Source organism: Salvelinus alpinus, chromosome 5 (assembly GCF_045679555.1).
Source record: "Salvelinus alpinus chromosome 5, SLU_Salpinus.1, whole genome shotgun sequence".
Classification (NCBI taxonomy): Eukaryota; Metazoa; Chordata; class Actinopteri; order Salmoniformes; family Salmonidae; genus Salvelinus; species Salvelinus alpinus.
Genome location: NC_092090.1, coordinates 28,314,192 through 28,334,116, shown reverse-complemented (window position 1 = coordinate 28,334,116; position 19,925 = coordinate 28,314,192). Strand labels below are relative to the sequence as shown.

Below are 19,925 nucleotides of genomic sequence, written 5' to 3'. Positions count from 1 at the left end.
GGTATATCTATTGTTGGAATTTACACAAAACACATTCATGGACATTTATTAAGGGAATGTGGTCTTTATTTTGAACAGGTCTAATTCTGGTTAATAATATTATTTTGTTTTATTACAAACTGCCAACATTGTAATTGATAAAAGGAGAACCAAACAATCCATCACCACTAGTATAGCACAAGTTTCAATATTTAAATGTGCCATTGATATGTATCACTTTATTACTGCCTGCTGATTAACTGCCAACCACTGGGAGGTATGAGCGTGCCAGAGCTACTAGAGCTGCTAATAGAAGATCATCTAGTATCAGTCGCTGGAGAAGTGAACCCCTAGGTTTTCTTCATTGACCTCTACTCTTGAACCACTACACAAGCTCCTCCAGGTTATACTCCTAGGGCTCATAACCCAGCTCGGCCTTGGCCTTAGTCATGCGTCACGACGGTCTTATACACCTCTGTGCGTGTGAGCAGAGGCTGGAAGTTATAGATCGGGCCGAAGAGATGGTGAATCATCTCAGTGAGGAATGCAACAAAGTAAATGAGAGAGAGTGGTAGACGTAGTTTGGGGAAAGAGTAACCCAAACCCTCCACCAGAGGTCTGAAGAACTCAAAGTTGTTGACAGGTCTTCCGTCTGAGATGAAGTATGCCTGTCCAGCAGAGCGGTGCTGGTGCTCTGACGTCAGAGCCTCTGCAGCCAGTTCGTGTGCAGACACCAGGATGTCTACATGGACAAACTCCACTAAACTTCTCGGATCGCCATACACAAACCTGAATATCCCCTTCTCTATGTACCTAACGATCCTGGGCAGGTGCCTCTGCTTGCCAGGCTCGTATATACTGGCTGGACGCAGAGCACAGGCCCTCAACACACCTGTCCCGTCCTTCAGCTCTGTACCACTGGCTTTCATCACGGCTATCTCAGCTACCGACTTGGTTCTGGAGTAGTGGTCAGGGTGGAGATGGAGAGGTAGGTAGGGGAGGCTTTCGTCACCACCCTCAATGTCTTGGCCTCCTAACACTAAGTTGATGGTGCTGGTGTAGACAAGCCTGGAGACTCCAGCCTCTACACAGGCCCTGAGGACATGCTCTGTGCCCTGGACATTCACCTCCTCAATCAGCTTCCTGTTCAGCTGCTCCCTGACAGACAGGCCGTAGGAGGAGCTGTGGAAAACACAGTCCATGCCAGTGACCGCCTTCTCCACCTGAGCATATTCACGAATCTCTCCCTTTAGGAACACAATGCCCTTTGGAACCTCTAGGCTGGGCGGGCTCATATCAAACAGAATGACTTCAGCTTCCTTTTTATGTAGTGAGCAGGAAAGGCTGTAAGAAATGAAGAATAGAGTGATCCTGTTTTTTATTTTTATTTTACCTTTATTTAACCAGTTAGGCTAGTTGAGAACAAGTTGTCCTTTACAACTGCAACCTGGCCAAGATAGAGCAAAGCAGTGCAACACAAACAACAACAGAGTTACACATGGAATAAACAAGCGTACAGTCAATAACACAATAGAAAAAAAGAAAGTCTATATACAGTGTGTGCAAATGGCATGAGGAGGTAAGGCAATAAATAGGCCATAGTAGCGAAGTAATTACAATTTAGCAAATTAACACTGGAGTGATAGATGTGCAGATGAAGATGTGCAAGTAGAAATACTGGTGTGCAAATGCTAATCTGGAATATTGGGTATAGGGAAACCTTACACATGTAATGAGGGATATTCTAGGAATGTTCAGTTCAACACTAAAACACGAAATAGGAAAGTCATTAGCCTACTTATGAACAGTGCTTGATTTGGACTGAAATAGGTGCAGGTACTCATTTTGGGTGCCAATACTGTTTATATTTAAGTGCAGGAGCTCCACAATACTTTTGAGCTCATATTCTATAAAAGGAACAGGAGCTTAAGCAGTAGAACATTTGAGGTGCCGGTACTCAGCTCCGGTGAGCTCCTGTCCAAGTTAAGCACTGCTTATGAAGCTACCATTAGTAAGTCACAACAATATGTTGTAAGCAGGGATTCAATTGATGGGGTGATACGGTTCTGCCACTTTAGTATGTAACACAGAATAAATAGACTACAGTGAATAACAGCATTATAATAACTGGTATGATAACTCCCCCTAGTGGGGTTTAGGAGTACCGTTAGCGAATAATTTTGCACATTCACTTGGTAATGTACAAGTTCTCTTCTGTATTGATAAGATGAAGACTATGTACAGGCAACAAATAATGTAAAATATTTATATTTTGATGGGCTTACCGGAAACCAAAGTATCCACTGCCACCGGTAATCAAAAACGCGCATATTCGCGCCTTCTCCATTTCACTGAAAAGAAAACTTGAAGTTCAATATGCTTGAAATAACACCACACAGTACCTTGAGAGAGAGCATGAATTAAAGTATTAAAGTATTGAATTTGTAAAAGAGACAGTGCCGAAATGTATAACAACCAACAACCTGCAACCTCATCACGTCTACTGTAGCCATACTTGTAAGATTGTGGCCTATTACTTGACGTTTGGCTACATTTGGGTCATGAACGCAACATTTGATGCAAACTAGTTTAGCTACATAAGAGTACGACAATGACAGTTGTGTAAACCTGTACTGTATCAATCAGATCGCTGACATATTATACTAGTCTACAGGCTGTTATCTAGGCTATTGAACAGCAAACACTTTAATTTCAATTGAAAACTGGATTTTACCTTGCCGTTTTAACTTAGCAACCTTATCGTTTGTCCAGCACCAATGCTTGAATTAATTAATCGGTGTGACAGGCTGTTACTATTTTACAAACAACTTCCTTGGGCGGAGATAGTGAAATACTTGAAGGGAACTGCTAGCGGTTTCATGACTTGTCAGTGCATGGGCTACGCGAACTTCCTACTTTACACTTTTGACGTGGTAGGTACCTACTCCTCTTTATTGACAGGGTAGAAAATGTTTTTATTTTTTTATTTGACCTTTATTTAACTAGGCAAGTCAGTTAAGAACAAATTCTTATTCACAATGACGTCCAAGCCCGGTCAAACCGTAACCCGGCGACGCTGGGCCAATTGTGCACCGCCCTATGGGACTTCCAATCACGGCCAGTTGTGATACAGCCTGGAATCAAACCAGGGTCTGTAGTGACGCCTCTGGCACTGAAAGGCAGTGCCTTAGACTGCTGCGCCACTCGGGAGCCCATATAGCAAGGATTGTATATGTTGTCCCAGCCAGCACCAGGGACCTCATTCAGGATGTTGTCACAGGAACATCCCATTGTCACTCTTCAAAGGGGGAGACACTCTAGACCCAAACTGTTACAGACCTATATCTATCCTACCCTGCCTTTCTAAGGTCTTCGAAAACCAAGTTAACAAACAGATCACCGACCATTTCGAATCCCACCGTACCTTCTCCGCTATGCAATCTGGTTTCCGAGCTGGTCATGGGTGCACCTCAGCCGTGCTCAGGGTCCTAAACAATATCATAACCGCCATCGATAAAAGACAATACCGTGCAGCCGTATTCATCGACCTAGCCAAGGCTTTGACTCTGTCAATCACCACATTCTTATTGGCAGACTCAACAGCCAAGGTTTCTCTAATGACTGCCTCGCATGGTTCATCAACTACTTCTCAGATAGAGCTCAGTGTGTCAAATTGGAGGGCCTGTTGTACGGACCTCTGGCAGTCTCTGGGGGTGCCACAGGGTTCAAATCTCGGGCCGACTCTTTTCTCTGTATACATCAATGACCTCGTTCTTGCTGCTGATTATTCTCTGTTCCACCTCTACGCAGATAACACCATTCTGTATACTTCTGGCCCTTCTTTGGACACTGTGTTAACTAACCTCCAGACAAGCTTCAATGCCATACAACTCTCCTGATTGGCCTCCAACTGCTCTTAAATACAAGAAAACTAAGTGCATGCTCTTCAACCGATTGCTGCCCGCACCCTCCCGCCCGACTACCATCACTACTCTGGACGGTTCTGACTTAGAATATGTGGACAACTACAAATACCTAGGTGTCTGGTTAGACTGTAAACTCTCCTTCCAGACTCACATTAAGCATCTCCAATCCAAAATTAAATCTAGAATCTGCTTCCTATTTTGCAACAAAGCTTCCTTCACTCATGCTGCCTAACATACCCTAGTAAAACTGACTATCCCACCAATCCTTGACTCCGGCGATGTCATTTACAAAATAGCCTCCATCACTCTACTCAGCAAATTGGATGCAGTCTATCACAGTGCCATCTGTTTTGTCACCAAAGCCCCATATACTACCCACCACTGCGACCTGTATGCTCTCGTTGGCTGGCCCTCGCTTCATATTCGTCGCCAAACCCAATGGCTCCAGGTCATCTATAAGTCTTTGCTAGGTAAAGCATGCCTTATCTCAGCTCACTGGTCACCATAGCAGCACCCACCCGTAGCACGCGCTCCAGCAGTTATAGTTCACTGATCACCCCCAAAGCCAACTCCTCATTTGGCCACCTTTCCTTCCAGTTCTCTGCTGCCAATGACTGGAACGAATTGCAAATATCACTGAAGCTGGAGACTCATATCTCCCTCTCTAACTTTAAACATCAGCTGTCAGAGCAGCTTACAGATCATTGCACCTGTACAAAGCCCATCTGTAAATAGCCCATTCAAATACCTCATCCCCATATTGTTATATTTATTTTTTGCTCCTTTACACCCCAGTATCTCTACTTGCACATTCATCTTCTGCACATCTATCACTCCAGTGATTCATTTCTAAATTGTAATTATTTCGCAACTATGGCCTATTTATTGCCTTACCTCCTTAATCTTACCTCATTTGCACACACTGTATATAGACTTTTCTATTGTGTTATTGACTGTATGTTTGTTTATTCCATGTGTAACTCTGTGTTGTTGTTTGTGTCGCACTGCTTTGCTTTATCTTGGCCAGGTCGCAGTTGTAAAGGAGAACTTGTTCTCAACTAGCCTACCTGGTTAAATAAAGGTGAAATAAAAATAAAATAAATATGTCAGTGTATCTGAAATGTACAACACTTCCCATACACACCACAAGGCTCCAGTGTTTTACAAGTGAGGACCCTTATGCAAGGCTCACTCGTGAACTTTAGTTTTGCTTTCCAGTACATGAGCAAAGTCTAGGGTGCTCAGTTGTTTTGTCATGCAAGAGCCATTCTTATCTCTTTTAATGCACAACTGCTTTGCCCTTCTTGCCCTGAAGAACTCTGAACAGCAAGCAATACTTTGAGAAGCTACTTTTTCACTGCCTTTGAAAGTAAGTAATCATCAAATGGAAATGAAAAATAGCTGCCTGTGCCTCCATGTAGTATCCTTGTGTATCCCAAGTTTTTGTCTATTCTTTAATCTTTTATCCTTCAATTCAAGGATAATGCCTACATGGTGGTGTTTCAATTGCAAAGAGGATGTGAAAAACAAATTGTGAATGAGACATTAACGGATGTCAGTTTCTGTATATGTAGTCGTAAATCATGCAAAAGCAGAAACTCATGCAGTGTCTTTGTTTTGTTAACTCTTAGGACAAAATGAATCTGGAAGAGTACTTCAAGAGGATCGGGTTCTACGGCCCATTTTCTAAACCAGACCTTGAAACACTGAACCAGGTCCACAAACACCATGTGATGTCAATACCATTTGAAAACCTCAGCATTCACTGTGGTGAGAAGATCACTATGGACCATGAGTTGATTTTCAATAAGATTGTGAGGAGCAATCGGGGGGGTTGGTGTTGTGAGAATAACCTCCTCTTTGCTTGGGTACTAAAAGAGATGGGTTATAATCCAGTAACACTGGGTTCAAGAGTCTACAACAACACCATAAACCAGTTCGGGCCAATAGACTCTCACCTCATCAACAAGGTGGTCATTGATGGGACTGCTTACATTGCAGACGTGAGCTTTGGGGTATCCTCCCAAATATGGCACCCTCTTGAGCTCGTCTCCGGGAAGGACCAGCCACAATCTCCTGGTGTCTTCCGTCTCATACAAGATGGAGACCTGTGGACCCTGGAGAAGACTGGTCGAAAGCCTCTGGTTCTCAATGAGGCCTTTACCAACTCGCCTCTGGTAGACAAGAGCCCAACCAAGAAGATCTACGGCTTCACCCTGGTTCCCCGTGGGGTTGATCATTTCCTAGAGACTTCCCACTGCCTTCAGACAGATCCAAAGTCTCTATTCACCAACAAGTCCATCTGCTCACTGCAGACGGCTACAGGATTCAGAGCTCTAATTGGCTGGACCTTCAGTGAGGTCACCTACAACAACCAGGATGGTTTTGATGTTTTGGATATGAAAGACATATCTGATGATGATGTGGATAAAGTGCTGAAGGAAATGTTTAATGTGTTGTTAGCAAACAAGCTGGTTCCCAAAAACAACAAAGCTGGCTACACTATTTAAGAATTTGATTGCCTGTACCATTTAATATTTAATGTGATGTAATTGTAATGTAGCCTTGGCAAATCTAGGTGCTGCTACATTGAGCAAAGATTCCTCACAACGAGATCAGTGAGATTTACAAAACACATTTTGTATTGTAACGACCCTGGGTTTATACTCGCGGAAATCGACACTGCCGTTCGAGCATACTTTTGCGGCACAGTCGATAGCGCGCCGGACCTCGGGCTCGAAGGTCGAGGGTTCGAGACCTGCTCCCTGCCTGTTTCATTACAGTATTTTCTGTCAATATTAAAAATTTATTTCACCAGAGCTGATTGTGCGGCCTTTGAACACTCAATAAACATGCTTTTAAACAAATATATATTCATTGGTTATTTGGTCTCTGCGACCTACTTTTAGATAATATCTGAAGAGTGGATGAGTAGGTGCTAGGGTTTGCGCCGTAGCAGTTACTTGTTTAAACCAATCACCGTACATTTCTCGAAATCGTCCAATCCACGTTAAGGTTTTCGCCCTTTCCCAATTGCCCAGGAGAACTAGCTAGCACGTCCACCAGCCGGAGAGAAGAGCAATGAATTCCTTGGAACAGGCCGAAGGTAGTCAACATGGCAAGCAAATTCTTTTTTTTTTTCCACAAATCATGATGCATGTTATTATAAGTAAAGTTTCGCTTTGAAGTAAAACGCACGGTGACAAACGTGCCTTTGCAATTCACTTGAGTCATTTGTTAGCTTGATTAGCCAGCCGCGATGACCTAGCTAGCTAGCTAGGCTAACCTTTTAAAGGACATTAATTGGTAAATGTCAAAATACCAAACTCAAGCTAATTACATTTTTGCTTATTTCCCTCCTCGGGGGTTCGACATTAACTTGTACAAAAAAAATCCACCCAAAGGCTTGTTAGCTACACTATCTTATTAGCCGGCTAACTAGTTATGCTATAAATAGTTAGCATACCGGTAGTTGTTAGCCCCAGAAGACCACCGCTGTACGCTCACCAGAACTGTTAACCAATGCAAACATATACGCACACTTTAGCCCATTTGATTGATTCTATTCATAACCTGGATATCTCAGAAGGTCGTTAACTATAGGCTTGTTTTGCCAGTCCAAGCTAAACATAATTCAGTCGTTTATTTACTTTTGGATTACTCCATCGGTTCCAAACCAATCAAGCACAGCACAAAAAAAGAATATTGTATGTTCCTTCTGTATGGTTTTGTTCAAGAACATCAAAAACTGCTTTTGTTTTTGCAGACCTAAAAGCTTTTGAGAGAAGATTGACAGAATACGTCTCCTGTTTGCAACCTGCAACCGGGAGGTGGCGAAGTAAGTATTTGTAGTTCCAACTCTGTCTAATCAATGACTACATTGCGACTGTCAAACCATAATCAGTAACATTTCAAGAGTAAATGGCCTCCGAGCCTGAGTATTTTGAATTTTATTGTAAAGGATTCAGGCCTACATTATTCTGCCACTTGTTTTCAGGGGATATACATCAATATCTCACATTTGTTTCAGTGATTCTAATAGTGGTCTCAGTTTGTACGGCGACTGGAGCCTGGAACTGGTTGATAGACCCTGACACACAGAAGGTCAGTGTGTGTGTGATGACAGCTTGATTGTGTATGTGATAAAGTAGGATACCTTTCACACAGATCAGTGTGTTTGTGATTTTAGTTTGGTTGTGTGTGTTTGCCTGTCTAATCTCTCTGTACCTCTGGCTGTCTTTCTCAGGTGTCTTTCTTCTCATCGTTGTGGAACCATCCGTTCTTCACCATCAGCTGCATCACTTTGATCGCTCTGTTCTTTGCTGGAATACACAAACGAGTCGTTGCACCATCAATGTATCCTTCCTCTTGTTTAAAGTTCCACACTTAATTTACTCAGGACTATGAAGAAGGCCACCAGGTCCATAGCTGTCATTTACAATCCAAACAGTGTCACTACTTCCTTAAAGGAGAATTTTCAGTGTAGTGATGCAGGTCTTTAGATATTGTACACATGCAATTGTGTCATTCCAAACTTGATCCGCAACGTTATATTCCATTTTGTGCAACTCGATAGTTTCTTCTACCAGTAGTGCTGTACGGGCTATGTCTATGTACTCTCTCGGCCTGCATAGCTGCGTGGGGGAAACAGCGCTACTTGACCAAAATGGATTGTAACGTTGCAGATAAAGTTTGTATTTACACAATTTCATGTGTACAATATCTAAAGACCTACATCATTGCACTGAAAATAATCCATTAAGGAAGTAGTGATACTGTTTGGATGGTAAATGACAGCTAGGGACCTGGTGGCCTTAGTAATCCTATATATCGCTATACTGAGAGTGTGTTTGTTTCCAAAAGGATGTTTTTTTTGGGAATATTTTGTTCATGTCTGCCCTGATACTGCACAACAAGCAATGAGAAATCACTTTTTTGGTTAGTTTCTCAAAAACAGGCCAAATCACAAGAAAAGTGTCTGGACCCTTCTATAACATACCATTTACATATGTTTTATTTATTTAGATTTACTTCAGTAATAGGACAATTCTCCATTAACTCACTCTCTTCAAGTATTGCAGCTCGCTGTCGGACAGTTTTAGCAGAATACAACATGTCCTGCGATGATGTAAGTTGCATAAGTCATCTTCTTTGAGGTTAACTTAATTCATAATCAATTCAATCCAGCTGTCTTGTTTTTGGCCATCCCTTACATAATTTAAAAGTATGATTTGGAATTATTGCCTGTACATCTATGCATTGTATTGACTTTGATGTTTTTGTCTCTTTTACAGACGGGGAAACTAATTCTCAAACCACGGCCACACATCCAATAACCACAAACTCTTGGGGGGGTGGGAAATTAAATGTTCTTAATGACTATGTTGATTGCCACTGAAAAACAGACTGACACAAGGACCAGAATCCTGTTTGGAGGATCTGAAACAATGTAAGAAGGAAGGAGATTGGGGAAATACTGAGGGGTGTTTATGTTGATGTGCTCCATTATGTATTAATGAAGGATTGTGAGGGGAGAGGACATCAACTGCCTTTTTAACAGCATCTCAGTCAGTGTTACGGTCTCCCTTAAAGCTGCTTCTGTACTCACACACCCTTTGACATAACTCATTCGCCATGAGTTCAGATGTTCATTTCTAATGATGACATGCATTTTGTTTTAGATATCTTTCTATTTTTAAACAAATTGTTATATACCTAATAAATACTTGTGTGAAGATGTGTTTCCTGTGATTTACTGTAGTATATGGTTGCAACCTGTAGACAGTAAATGCTTTTGCTCCAGATTGTGAATGTCTATACAACTTGTTTGAAAGTAAATGTCAATGTGTAATTTGATCTTTACAGTTTTTATTGTATTCAAACGTTTAAGCATTGTTTGATAACACTATTCGCTACAAATTAGTTTGTGGTTTTCCAGCAATGTTAGACCGATCATTATTTCAAAGAAGGGAGTAGAATGATTTATCTATGAAGCGTAAAAACGGGGCCCTGGTCTCGTCTTTGCGACATAAATACGACACCCCTTCTGCATTGCGAGAGTAAGCACCATTTTACGGCACCCCGACGAATCTCCACCGATGTTCCACATGGCTTAAAATGATGCGAAACGTGAGAGTGTGACAGCCAACTACATGATAGATTAAGTGAGACGCGATATTGATCGAAATAAACTATGGGTAAAAGTAAGACTAACAAATTTAGACGTCCGCAGTTCAACGCAGAGGGACTGTCGGTAACTGCTGTAAAGGAAGTGGAAGAGGACTACGATGAAGTCTGTGATGGAGTCGACTCTCCAGCTGGGGAGTTATTGGAGAAAGTAAGAGCCCCAAGATCTGACCACAGTACTTTTATTTCGGTCTAATGGATGTTGCACTCTATTTTACAAAAGCTTGCAGGTCAGTTCTGCTTTTCATAAGCATGTCAATGTTTCCATAGGACAAATTAAATGTCTTCCTAAGGACCTTCCCGCAGATGCAAAAAACAGGCAAACACGTGTTATTACATTTTTATAATCATGCTCAAATGTGCCCTCCCCCCCCAAAAAATAATATTAATTAATATTTCACAGAACTACACCGAACAAAAATATAAACACAACATGTAAAGTGTTGGTCATGTTTCATGAGCTGATACAAAATATCCCAGAAGTTTTGCATATGCACAAAAAGTGTATTTCACAAATTGTGTGCACAAATTGTTTAAACCCATGTTAGTGAGCATTTCTCCTTTGCCAAAATAACTCATAATCCATCCACAGGTGTGGCATATCAAGAAGATTAAACAGCATGATCATTAAACAGGTGCACCTTGTGCTGGGGACAATAAAAGGCCTCTAAAAATGTGCAGTTTTGTCACAGCACAATGCCACAGATATATCAAGTTTTGAGGAACTGTGCAATTGGCATGCTGACTGCAGGAATGTCCACCAGAACTGTTGCCAGAGAATTGAATGTTAATTTATCTACCGTAAGCCGCCTCCAACATCGTTTTTAGAGAATTTGGCAGAACGTCAAACCGGCCTCAACCGCAGATGACGTGAAACCACACCAGCCCAGGACCTCCACATCCGGCTTCTAAACCTGCGGGATCGTTTGAGATCAGCCACATGGACAGCGGATGAAACTGAAGAGTATTTCTGTCTCTAATAAAGCCCTTTTGTGGAGAAAAACTCATTCTCCCAGGCCAACCCATGGCTGCTCCCCTGCCCAGTCATGTGAAATCCATAGATTAGGCCGGGCCTAATGAATTTATTTCAGCTGACTGATTTTCTTATATGAACTGTAACTCAGTAAACTTGTTGCATTTTATATTTTTGTTCTGTACATTGTAAAATCTAGTTCAGTGCCACTAAACAGTGTTTCCCACATATACAACTGGAGATAAAAGAACACAGATGGTATGAAAAGTGAATATCCAAATAACCCCTGTTTATACTGTATGTGTTTAGTTGCAGAGTCCCAGTGCCGATGTGCGTGAGTTTGCTTGTGCCAACATATCACGCGTGGTGCAGCAGAGCCAGACCATCCCAGGCTTCCTCCAGCGGGATGCGGTGAGACGTCTCGGGCCCTTACTGCTGGACCGCAGCCTGGCCGTCAGGGAGACTGCCACAGGGGCACTCAGGTGAGCCCTCAGCCTCCCACAGGGAGGTTCACTACCCAGTACTAGCCACTTAACAGAACCCCTTAGAGATGTGAGAGGGATGGTGTGGAGTCTGGACTGAGAATCAAGCCTATCAGATATTGCTAGATTGTTCAGAGAGTGTGCTAAATGTCAGATTTGAATGTAGATGGTTGTTGAAGCCATTATGTGCTGTATGACAGAAGTTGGTTCGTGAAGGATGCTTTGGCTTGCTAAACAGACACTGAGAGAGTCCTCTTGAAATACCACACCCTCAATTAACTGTTAGCACTGATGTGATAGTTATCGTTCAGCGACTGAGTGATGTGTTCTTCTCACATCAGGAACCTGAGTGCCTGTGGGGGTCATGAGGTGTGTGAGGACATGGTGAAACAGGACGTCATGACTCCTCTGACTGCTCTGCTTCGAGAGGTGAGGCCTTGCCTCATTAATCATTATCATGTTAGACACCTTAAAATGAATGTATTAATGGGTTTGGCCCTGCAGCGCAAATGTTATGTTTTTTCACATTTTGAACAACATGTTTCATGGTGTGCATGTCTGAAAAGTGAAGCATCTACATACCTCCATTCCTTGATGGTTAGTCACATCAATGCATAGCTATTTTATAGGGCTGTATGTTTTCCAGACCTGGGTTCAAATACTACTTCAAATATCTCAATTACTTTCACATACATTCAAAGTAAGTATTAAGATAGCTAGGCCTATATTTTATTTGAAAGACAAGTATTTGAATATTTTAATGTATTTGGAAATACACTTGGAAACAGTATTGAAAATACTCAAATAAAGGTACTTGTTCTGGGCTGTGTATTTGAAAATACTCACTGAAAAAAGTATATTAGATACTCATATACACATGTATTTGAACCCAGGTCTGGTGTTTTCATAGTGTCTGAACCCCAGTACTGTTTCTCCACAGTGCTGTGCTGGGTTTGAGACCAATGATGCCCTCTTGTTAAAAGGGCAGAAAAACACAGTGGAAGATGTAGCCAATGAAGCAGTTAACTTGCTGTGGAATCTCTGGTAAGAAAAAAGTAGTAAATGTCACAGTAGTAGTAACACAAATGTCAGCTGGTCGGTCAACCTACTTTCATAGTTCCACCTAGTGATCTGAACATGCGTCGAGAAGCCTTCCCGTAGAGATCCAAAATTCAATTCAATTCTGTTAGCTTGCCAATGTTTCTATGGTTCTTTCACACCATACTCTCCTGTTGTATCATCACCCTGTCTGTCAGTGAGAGCAGTAGCCAGGCACTCTCTGTGTTCAACAAAGCAGGCATTCTGGATGTTATCCTACAGTGTCTAGAGCGACACACTCACAACATCAAGCTGGCTTTGTCTGCAGGTTAGTCTCATCAAACCAATTTTCACACGACTTTAATGAGCATTTTCACCATTTAAATATTTGACTTGATTATGTATTTTGTAGTAAGTCCCTGCTCCCTCTTTGTCTTTAGCCCACTGTTTGCACACAGTGACTGAGGACAACGCAGAGTTGCTGTGTAGTATGAACAATGCTGTATTAGGGACTCTAGAGAGTGTGTTGCTATCCTCACAGGCGGACATGGCTCACACACTGCTCAGGACACTGGCTGCAGGTATGGCTACAACATCTTTATTGTCATATTATTTACAATTTTTTTTTTACCTCACAATGTCAACCGGTCATTCACTCTGCATTCATTCTCTGACTAAAGTCAGAGTCAGGGTTTGGAATAGAGGTCGGCCGATTATTATTTTTCAACGCCGATACCGATTATTGGAGGACCAAAAAAAGCCGATACCGATTAATCGGCCGATTTTTAATTATATTTTTATTTTTATATTTATATATTTGTAATAATGACAATTACAACAATACTGAATGAACACTTATTTTAACTTAATATAATACAATAATAAAATCAATTTAGTCTCAAATAAATAATGAAACATTCAATTTGGTTTAAATAATGCAAAAACAAAGTGTTGGAGAAGAAAGTAAAAGTGCAATATGTGCCATGTAAAAAAGCTAAAGTTTAAGTTCCTTGCTCAGAACATGAGAACATATGAAAGCTGGTGGTTCCTTTTAACATGAGTCTTCAATATTCCCAGGTAAGACGTTTTAGGTTGTAGTTATTATAGGACTATTTCTCTCTATACCATTTGTATTTCATATACCTTTGACTATTGGATGTTCTAATAGGTACTTTAGTATTGCCAGCCTAATCTCGGGAGTTGATAGGCTTGAAGTTATAAACAGCGCAATGCTTGAAGCACAGCGAAGAGCTGCTGGCAAATGCAGCAGACTGCTCTATCAAATCATAGACTTAATTATAATATAATAACACACAGAAATACAAGCTTTAGGTCATTAATATGGTCAAATCCGGAAACTATCATTTCGAAAACAAACCGTTTATTCTTTCAGTGAAATATGGAACCGTTCCGTATTTTATCTAACGGGTGGCATCCCTAAGTCTAAATATTGCTGTTACATTGCACAACCTTCAATGTTATGTCATAATTATGTATAATACTGGCAAATTAATTACGGTCTTTGTTAGGAAGAAATGGTCTTCACACAGTTCGCTACGAGCCAGGCAGCCCAAACTGCTGCATATTTCCTGACTCTGCTTGCACAGAACGCAAGAGAAGTGACACAATTTCCCTAGTTAAAAGAAAATCATGTTAGCAGGCAATATTAACTAAATATGCATGTTTAGAAATATATACTTGTGTATTGATTTTAAGAAAGGCATTGATGTTTATGGTTAGGTACACATTGGTGCAGCGACAGTGCTTTTTTCGCGAATGCGCTTGTTAAATTACCCGTTTGGCGAAGTAGGCTGTGATTCAATGATAAATTAACAGGCACCGCATCGATTATATGCAACACAGGACAAGCTAGAATAACTAGTAATATCATCAACCATGTGTAGTTAACTAGTGATTATGTTAGGATTGATTGTTTTTTATAAGATTAATGCTAGCTAGCACCTTACCTTGGGTCCTTGCTGCACTCGCATAACAGGTAGTCAGCCTGCCACGCAGTCTCCTCGTGGAGTGCAATGTAATCGGCCATAATCGGTGTCCAAAAATGCCGATTACCGATTGTTATGAAAACTTGAAATCGGCCCTAATTAATCGGCCATTCCGATTAATCGGTCGACCTCTAGTTTGGAAGCGGTTTGTTAATAGCCTAACTAAATAACTAGTCTGTTTCCAGTGCTCATTGTGTGCTTTGTGCTCCGTCCATTGACAGGGTCAGTGTGGAACCTGAAGAGCAGCCTGCCCACGGCCCGCCAGGCCCAGACCCTCAACGCCTTGATGGCCACCCTGTCCAAGTGCTTGGAGCTGGATGCTGGCACGCTGATACCCCAGCTCCGCCAGGCTGAGGTGGCCCGAAGTGCCACTGCAGGGAACATGGAGGACCACCAGGCAGCTGCAGGGAATATGGCTGTAGAGGAGATGGATGATGATGAGGAGGAGGGGGTTGGACCGAGGACAAATGGAAAGGCAACCAAGATAGATGAAGACTTCTCTGACCTCCTGCCTGTAAGTCCTGTCCTTTTTCACTCAGAAACAAACCCATCAAACCCTTTTGAGTTATGGTTATAGAGATCCAAAGTGATAGGGTTAAGTAAAGAGTATTGCATTTTCAGTTTTTAATATTCAGCGTATGTACCTGACTCCTCACTGTTGAATGCTGTGAAACAGCTGAATATTGATAAAGTAGCACAGAGTATTGCAGTTGGTATTCAGAGCTGTAGTGGCCCTCCTCAGGGAGATACTGCTTTGTTCACCAGACAGGAAAAGAGGGACACACATAGCAGGGTTTCCTCAGGGACGTAGGAGGTGGCTGTGTCCTTGCTGCAGTGTCAATAGTCTGCTTTTCTTTCTCCAGAGGGGCAAGGAGGAGCTGAGGGAGGCGACGGCCTTGCTGACAGCCCAGCAGACGTCCTTGGAGATCATCGTCAACATGTGCTGCTCTGATGGTGAGTGCTGTGGGCAGCAGTGTTTGGGCAGCAGAGTAGTACTGACCTGGGGAGGTTTGTTTTCATTACTGTTTGACACAGCTGTCTGGAGCATGTTCATAGATAAGAGGACAGTATTTTTATTTGTGTCTGATGCTCAAATGCATATTTAGGATTTAAAATTAGCTTTTGTTGCTCTTGAGGTGTACGTCGGTTGTTGTGACTCATTGTGTGTTTGTTTTTGTAGACCCGTCAGACGATGAGTGGGAGGAGGCGTCGAGCAGCGACGAGAGTGAGATGTGTCCTGACGGCCTCTCTGAAGGGAACACCAGCCTCCTGTCCCCACTGTGTCTGTCTGCTGAGGTCCACGGGGCCCTGATCAACCACAATATCCCAGAGAAGGTGTGGGGGATTTCTTTCCTCAACTAGCATAATTGTTTCACTTCACTTCTCATGTTTGTCTTTTTTGATGTTCCCTCTGTTTTCACATGCAAAATATAAAATAAGTAATGTCATGGTACTAGGCTAATGTGTGTTCCTACTGTCTCTGTTATAGCCACTACACTGTATGAAGGTGATAAGCATCCATGTCTCTATATGTTCAAGGTTCTCAAGAAGACCCAGTTCCCCAGCAGCGAGGCCATGGATGTATGTCGTCACAATCCCACCTGGAAAATCTTGACGAAAAAGTAATTATCTGTCAAGCATGGTGTCATTTTCTTTGCCCTTAAAGAATGAGACACTAGATATTCTGTGATATAGTAGTTCACGAGATAATTTGAGAGGTTTGTCATGATCCTAGTAACCCTGAATCAATATGCATCATGTACACTCATTTGATTGAGGTACTCTATTTTTCTGGCTTATAATGGCATTACTGGTGTACTCTTTGTTTACCACACCGCTACCTGCCTTTAGGAGTTGACTGAAATCAATTTCCCCCCAGGATGCATCGGGTGCAGTACAGGGCCCTGACGTGCCTTCACAACATGCTGTCTACTATGGACGCTGAGTCCCTAGGGGGAGCAGCCGCTCTTCAGGCTGTTGCACAACACCTGTCCACGCTGGTCTTCAGTCCTCCTGGTTAGATCTACATGTCGTACTATCTCTTCATTATTTGTATTAAATCCTAATTTTACTAGATAGGTTGATTCACTTTTACAACAATGACCTTAACAAAAAGGAGAGTAATTGTCTCTTTCATAATTTATTTTTGGTTAATTTGCTGACTCAGAGATCCCTAAGGAGGAGGAATTCCTTGAGGCAGTTACCAGTGCCATGCGATCCCTCTTACAGATCATAGCCTATATGAAAATCCCACAGGTAAGACAGCTGACTGAAGCGGAGGAGAATTTCCCTCTGAAGTACATTTTACCTAGCCTTACTGTCATCTGTCTGTTAGTTTATACAATACCATAACACTATCCCGATGTGTCTCTTGGATGACTCATTGTTTATGTCTGTGTTTGTGTGTGTGTTGCCAGTGTATGACTCCCCAGCAGCTGATGAGCCTGAGCGAGGCGGCGACCCACTGTGACGTGGTCAGTGTGAGTGTGAATGCTCTGGCCATCCTAGGCATCACAGGAAGCACACTGGCTAAAGAGAAGGGGACAGCTGAAACTCTGCAGGTGCTTTATTATTTTCATCCCTAGTTTTTGATTAGTATGAAATGTATTTTAGATAGCTTATGATTTCTTCTGAATTAACTATTTTTGTTCTTCTTTTCTTTCTTTTTTTAATGTTTTATTAACCCATCTTGACTTTGTGACCATGATGTAAAAACACTGCAATATCTTTTTACAGATGATTGGCAATGCCTTACTCCAAGTTGCTACAAAGGATGCCAACCTTGTGGTTTGTGGAGAGGCCCTGGATGCTCTGTTTGATGTTTTTGCAGATGGAGACGAGGCAGAGAGAGCAGCTAAAAACATCAACTTACTGTCTGCTCTGAAGGCACTTCAACCCGTCTTCAAGGCTAAGGTAATAGAGCTGCAGCCCATCACTAGGAACAGTTTGTATGCATTCTTTATGCAACTCACTGTTATCATCTGTTTAATTGCTGTTTCCTGTCCTCTATTATATGTCCTCTGTGTGCAGATTCGTAAAGAGGGGAAGGGAAAGTACAGCCCTGAGCAGCTGTGTGTGCTGGACAACATCAAAGTCAACCTAAGAAGGTTTATTGGCTACCTGGAGACTGTGGTGAAAAAATGACAGCAGCCTGACACTACGACACCATCTGACTGACTGGCTGACATAAGATGAAATTACTCATAATATACAGTACAATGGACCCAGAGTTGCCCATAGAGCCTTGGGACAGAACAGAGGGAATGGGGTTGAGGGGAATTCCCTAATAGACCCTCATTAAAGGGACAGTTCATTCCAAAATCATTGTTTTGGAGTGAGCTATCCCTTTAACATCTATATAACTGATTTTCATGTTGGTTATCTTTTTGTTTTAACGTTCTGACTGAAATGCATAACTATTTTCCTTGGTGGGTGAGTGTTTACATAATTATGTGTACAAAAATTTTAAAAAACGTGCGCTATTTTGAATTAATGTTGCAGTACATAGTGACACATTGTTTTACTTTATGTATAAAAGTACATTTCAATGTGCTCTATTTTAAAGAAATTGACAGAACATTTTATGGTTTATTTTACACATCTTTATCAACCAACTCTCACGTCACACACTATCATACTGTAGCCCTCCATGTTAGGAATGACCAATTGTAGTATTCATGTGCTTCTCACCCAAGAATCCGCTATCTGACCCATGTCATGACTCTGGTGTCATGGAAAATGAGATGGACAGGCCCAGTGTTTCCTGACCTTTGGTTTGCTATGGCTCTACTGCCTGCCGGCATTTGCCATTGTATGACAAGGCCATCTGTTTATTCCCCCCAGTGTCTACTGATCATGTGAGATGTCATGAATAAAGCAGAACTCACCATCCATTTACAAGGTGATTTATTTAACATGATTTGGGTTGCTGGAAGTACATTGATTACCTTGTTCTGATACTGGGGAGGATATAATATATTTTATTTGATGTGTTTTTCACGACACCCAAAGTCACTTTATATACGATAAAAAGCAACAAAATCACAAAAATAATGTAAAAATACCGTTACACTAAACATAAGGACAGACTAACCATGGAGAACACTAAACATGATGACAGACTAACCATGGAGAACACTGAACATGTTGACAGATTAACCATGGAGAACACAAAACATAAGGACAGACTAACCATGGAGAACACTAAACATGATGACAGACTAACCATGGAGAACACTAAACATGATGACAGATTAACCATGGAGAACACTGAACATGATGACAGATTAACCATGGAGAACACTGAACATGATGACAGATTAACCATGGAGAACACTAAACATTATGACAGATTAACCATGGAGAACACTAAACATGATGACAGATTAACCATGGAGAACACTACACATGATGACAGACTAACCATGGAGAACACTACACATGATGACAGATTACCCATGGAGAACACTAAACATGATGACAGACTAACCATGGAGAACACTAAACATGATGACAGACTAACCATGTAGAACACTAAACATGATGACAGATTAACCATGGAGAACACTGAACATGACAGATTAACCATGGAGAACACTAAACATGATGACAGACTAACCATGGAGAACACTACACATGATGACAGATTAACCATGGAGAACACTAAACATGATGACATATTAACCATGGAGAACACTAAACATGATGACAGACTAACCATGGAGAACACTACACATGATTACAGATTAACCATGGAGAACACTAAACATGATGACATATTAACCATGGAGAACACTAAACATGATGACATATTAACCATGGAGAACACTAAACATGACAGATTAACCATGGAGAACACTAAACATGATGACAGACTAACCATGGAGAACACTGAACATGACAGACTAGCCATGTAGAACACTAAACATGATGACTGACTAGCCATGGAGAACACTGAACATGACAGACTAGCCATGTAGAACACTAAACATGATGACTGACTAGCCATGGAGAACACTAAACATGACAAACCAATCAAGGAAGTGAGCTAGAAAATATAACAACTAAAACAACAGAGACTACGGATAAGCCTGTGTGAAGAGGTCTGTCTAGTGTGGACTTGAATATGTGTATGCATTGTGAGTTTCTGACATGGAGTGGAGGGAGTTCCGGAGTTGGGGACCTGCACTGCTAAAATCCTCGTCTTCAATGGAGCGGAGCCTGGTGTGAGGGATGGTGAGCAGGCCAGTGTCTGATGAGCGCAGTGAACAGGTAGGGGTGGAGGAGGTCAGTAAGTTATGTGGGTGCCAGTAGGTCAGTAAGTTATGTGGGTGCC

At 41.8% G+C, this 19,925-nt stretch overlaps 4 protein-coding genes across 5 annotated transcripts; 3 read left to right on the top strand and 1 right to left on the bottom strand.

Moving 5' to 3' along the window:
* Positions 1–334: 334 nt before the first annotated feature.
* LOC139575841 (short-chain dehydrogenase/reductase family 42E member 1-like) lies at positions 335–2,836 on the bottom strand. Its single transcript, XM_071401196.1, has 3 exons — positions 2,714–2,836; positions 2,265–2,330; positions 335–1,323 (listed from the first exon to the last, which is right to left on the bottom strand). Exons 2-3 carry the CDS (start codon positions 2,324–2,326, stop codon positions 423–425), a joined length of 963 nt encoding a protein of 320 aa, XP_071257297.1. The 5' UTR covers positions 2,327–2,330; positions 2,714–2,836; the 3' UTR covers positions 335–422.
* Positions 2,837–5,149: 2,313 nt separating this feature from the next.
* Positions 5,150–6,772, top strand: LOC139575842 (arylamine N-acetyltransferase, pineal gland isozyme NAT-10-like). Its single transcript, XM_071401197.1, has 2 exons — positions 5,150–5,274; positions 5,537–6,772. Exon 2 carries the CDS (start codon positions 5,543–5,545, stop codon positions 6,413–6,415), a length of 873 nt encoding a protein of 290 aa, XP_071257298.1. The 5' UTR covers positions 5,150–5,274; positions 5,537–5,542; the 3' UTR covers positions 6,416–6,772.
* A 32-nt stretch (positions 6,773–6,804) lies between these two features.
* On the top strand, positions 6,805–9,640 carry LOC139575843 (nuclear envelope phosphatase-regulatory subunit 1). 2 transcript variants are annotated; one of them, XM_071401199.1, is made up of 6 exons: positions 6,805–7,011; positions 7,672–7,743; positions 7,936–8,009; positions 8,152–8,261; positions 8,979–9,033; positions 9,200–9,640. In XM_071401199.1, exons 1-6 carry the CDS (start codon positions 6,987–6,989, stop codon positions 9,239–9,241), a joined length of 378 nt encoding a protein of 125 aa, XP_071257300.1. In that variant the 5' UTR covers positions 6,805–6,986; the 3' UTR covers positions 9,242–9,640. The 2 variants fall into 2 exon arrangements, with proteins under 2 accessions (XP_071257300.1, XP_071257299.1); XM_071401198.1 differs by having other exon boundaries at positions 6,890–7,023.
* A 334-nt stretch (positions 9,641–9,974) lies between these two features.
* On the top strand, positions 9,975–18,483 carry LOC139575839 (HEAT repeat-containing protein 3-like). Its single transcript, XM_071401195.1, has 15 exons — positions 9,975–10,242; positions 11,374–11,546; positions 11,888–11,975; positions 12,487–12,590; positions 12,803–12,912; positions 13,025–13,165; positions 14,812–15,104; positions 15,454–15,544; positions 15,771–15,925; positions 16,130–16,212; positions 16,470–16,606; positions 16,758–16,846; positions 17,008–17,151; positions 17,327–17,503; positions 17,621–18,483. The coding sequence occupies exons 1-15, from the start codon at positions 10,099–10,101 to the stop codon at positions 17,732–17,734; spliced, it is 2,043 nt and encodes a 680-aa protein (XP_071257296.1). The 5' UTR covers positions 9,975–10,098; the 3' UTR covers positions 17,735–18,483.
* Positions 18,484–19,925: the final 1,442 nt, after the last annotated feature.

Bases quoted from the DNA above. Each gene is read 5' to 3' on its own strand.
- LOC139575841 (XM_071401196.1), bottom strand. From the start codon at position 2,326: ATGGAGAAGGCGCGAATATGCGCGTTTTTGATTACCGGTGGCAGTGGA. The intron at 1,324-2,264 runs GTAAGCCCATCA...CATTTCTTACAG, and splicing joins AGTGGATACTTTGGTTTCCG to CCTTTCCTGCTCACTACATA.
- LOC139575842 (XM_071401197.1), top strand. From the start codon at position 5,543: ATGAATCTGGAAGAGTACTTCAAGAGGATCGGGTTCTACGGCCCATTT.
- LOC139575843 (XM_071401198.1), top strand. From the start codon at position 6,987: ATGAATTCCTTGGAACAGGCCGAAGGTAGTCAACATG. The intron at 7,744-7,935 runs GTAAGTATTTGT...CATTTGTTTCAG, and splicing joins TGCAACCGGGAGGTGGCGAA to TGATTCTAATAGTGGTCTCA. The intron at 8,262-8,978 runs GTATCCTTCCTC...ACTCTCTTCAAG, and splicing joins CGAGTCGTTGCACCATCAAT to TATTGCAGCTCGCTGTCGGA.
- LOC139575839 (XM_071401195.1), top strand. From the start codon at position 10,099: ATGGGTAAAAGTAAGACTAACAAATTTAGACGTCCGCAGTTCAACGCA. The intron at 15,926-16,129 runs GTGTGGGGGATT...TATATGTTCAAG, and splicing joins ACCACAATATCCCAGAGAAG to GTTCTCAAGAAGACCCAGTT. The intron at 16,847-17,007 runs GTAAGACAGCTG...GTGTGTTGCCAG, and splicing joins CCTATATGAAAATCCCACAG to TGTATGACTCCCCAGCAGCT.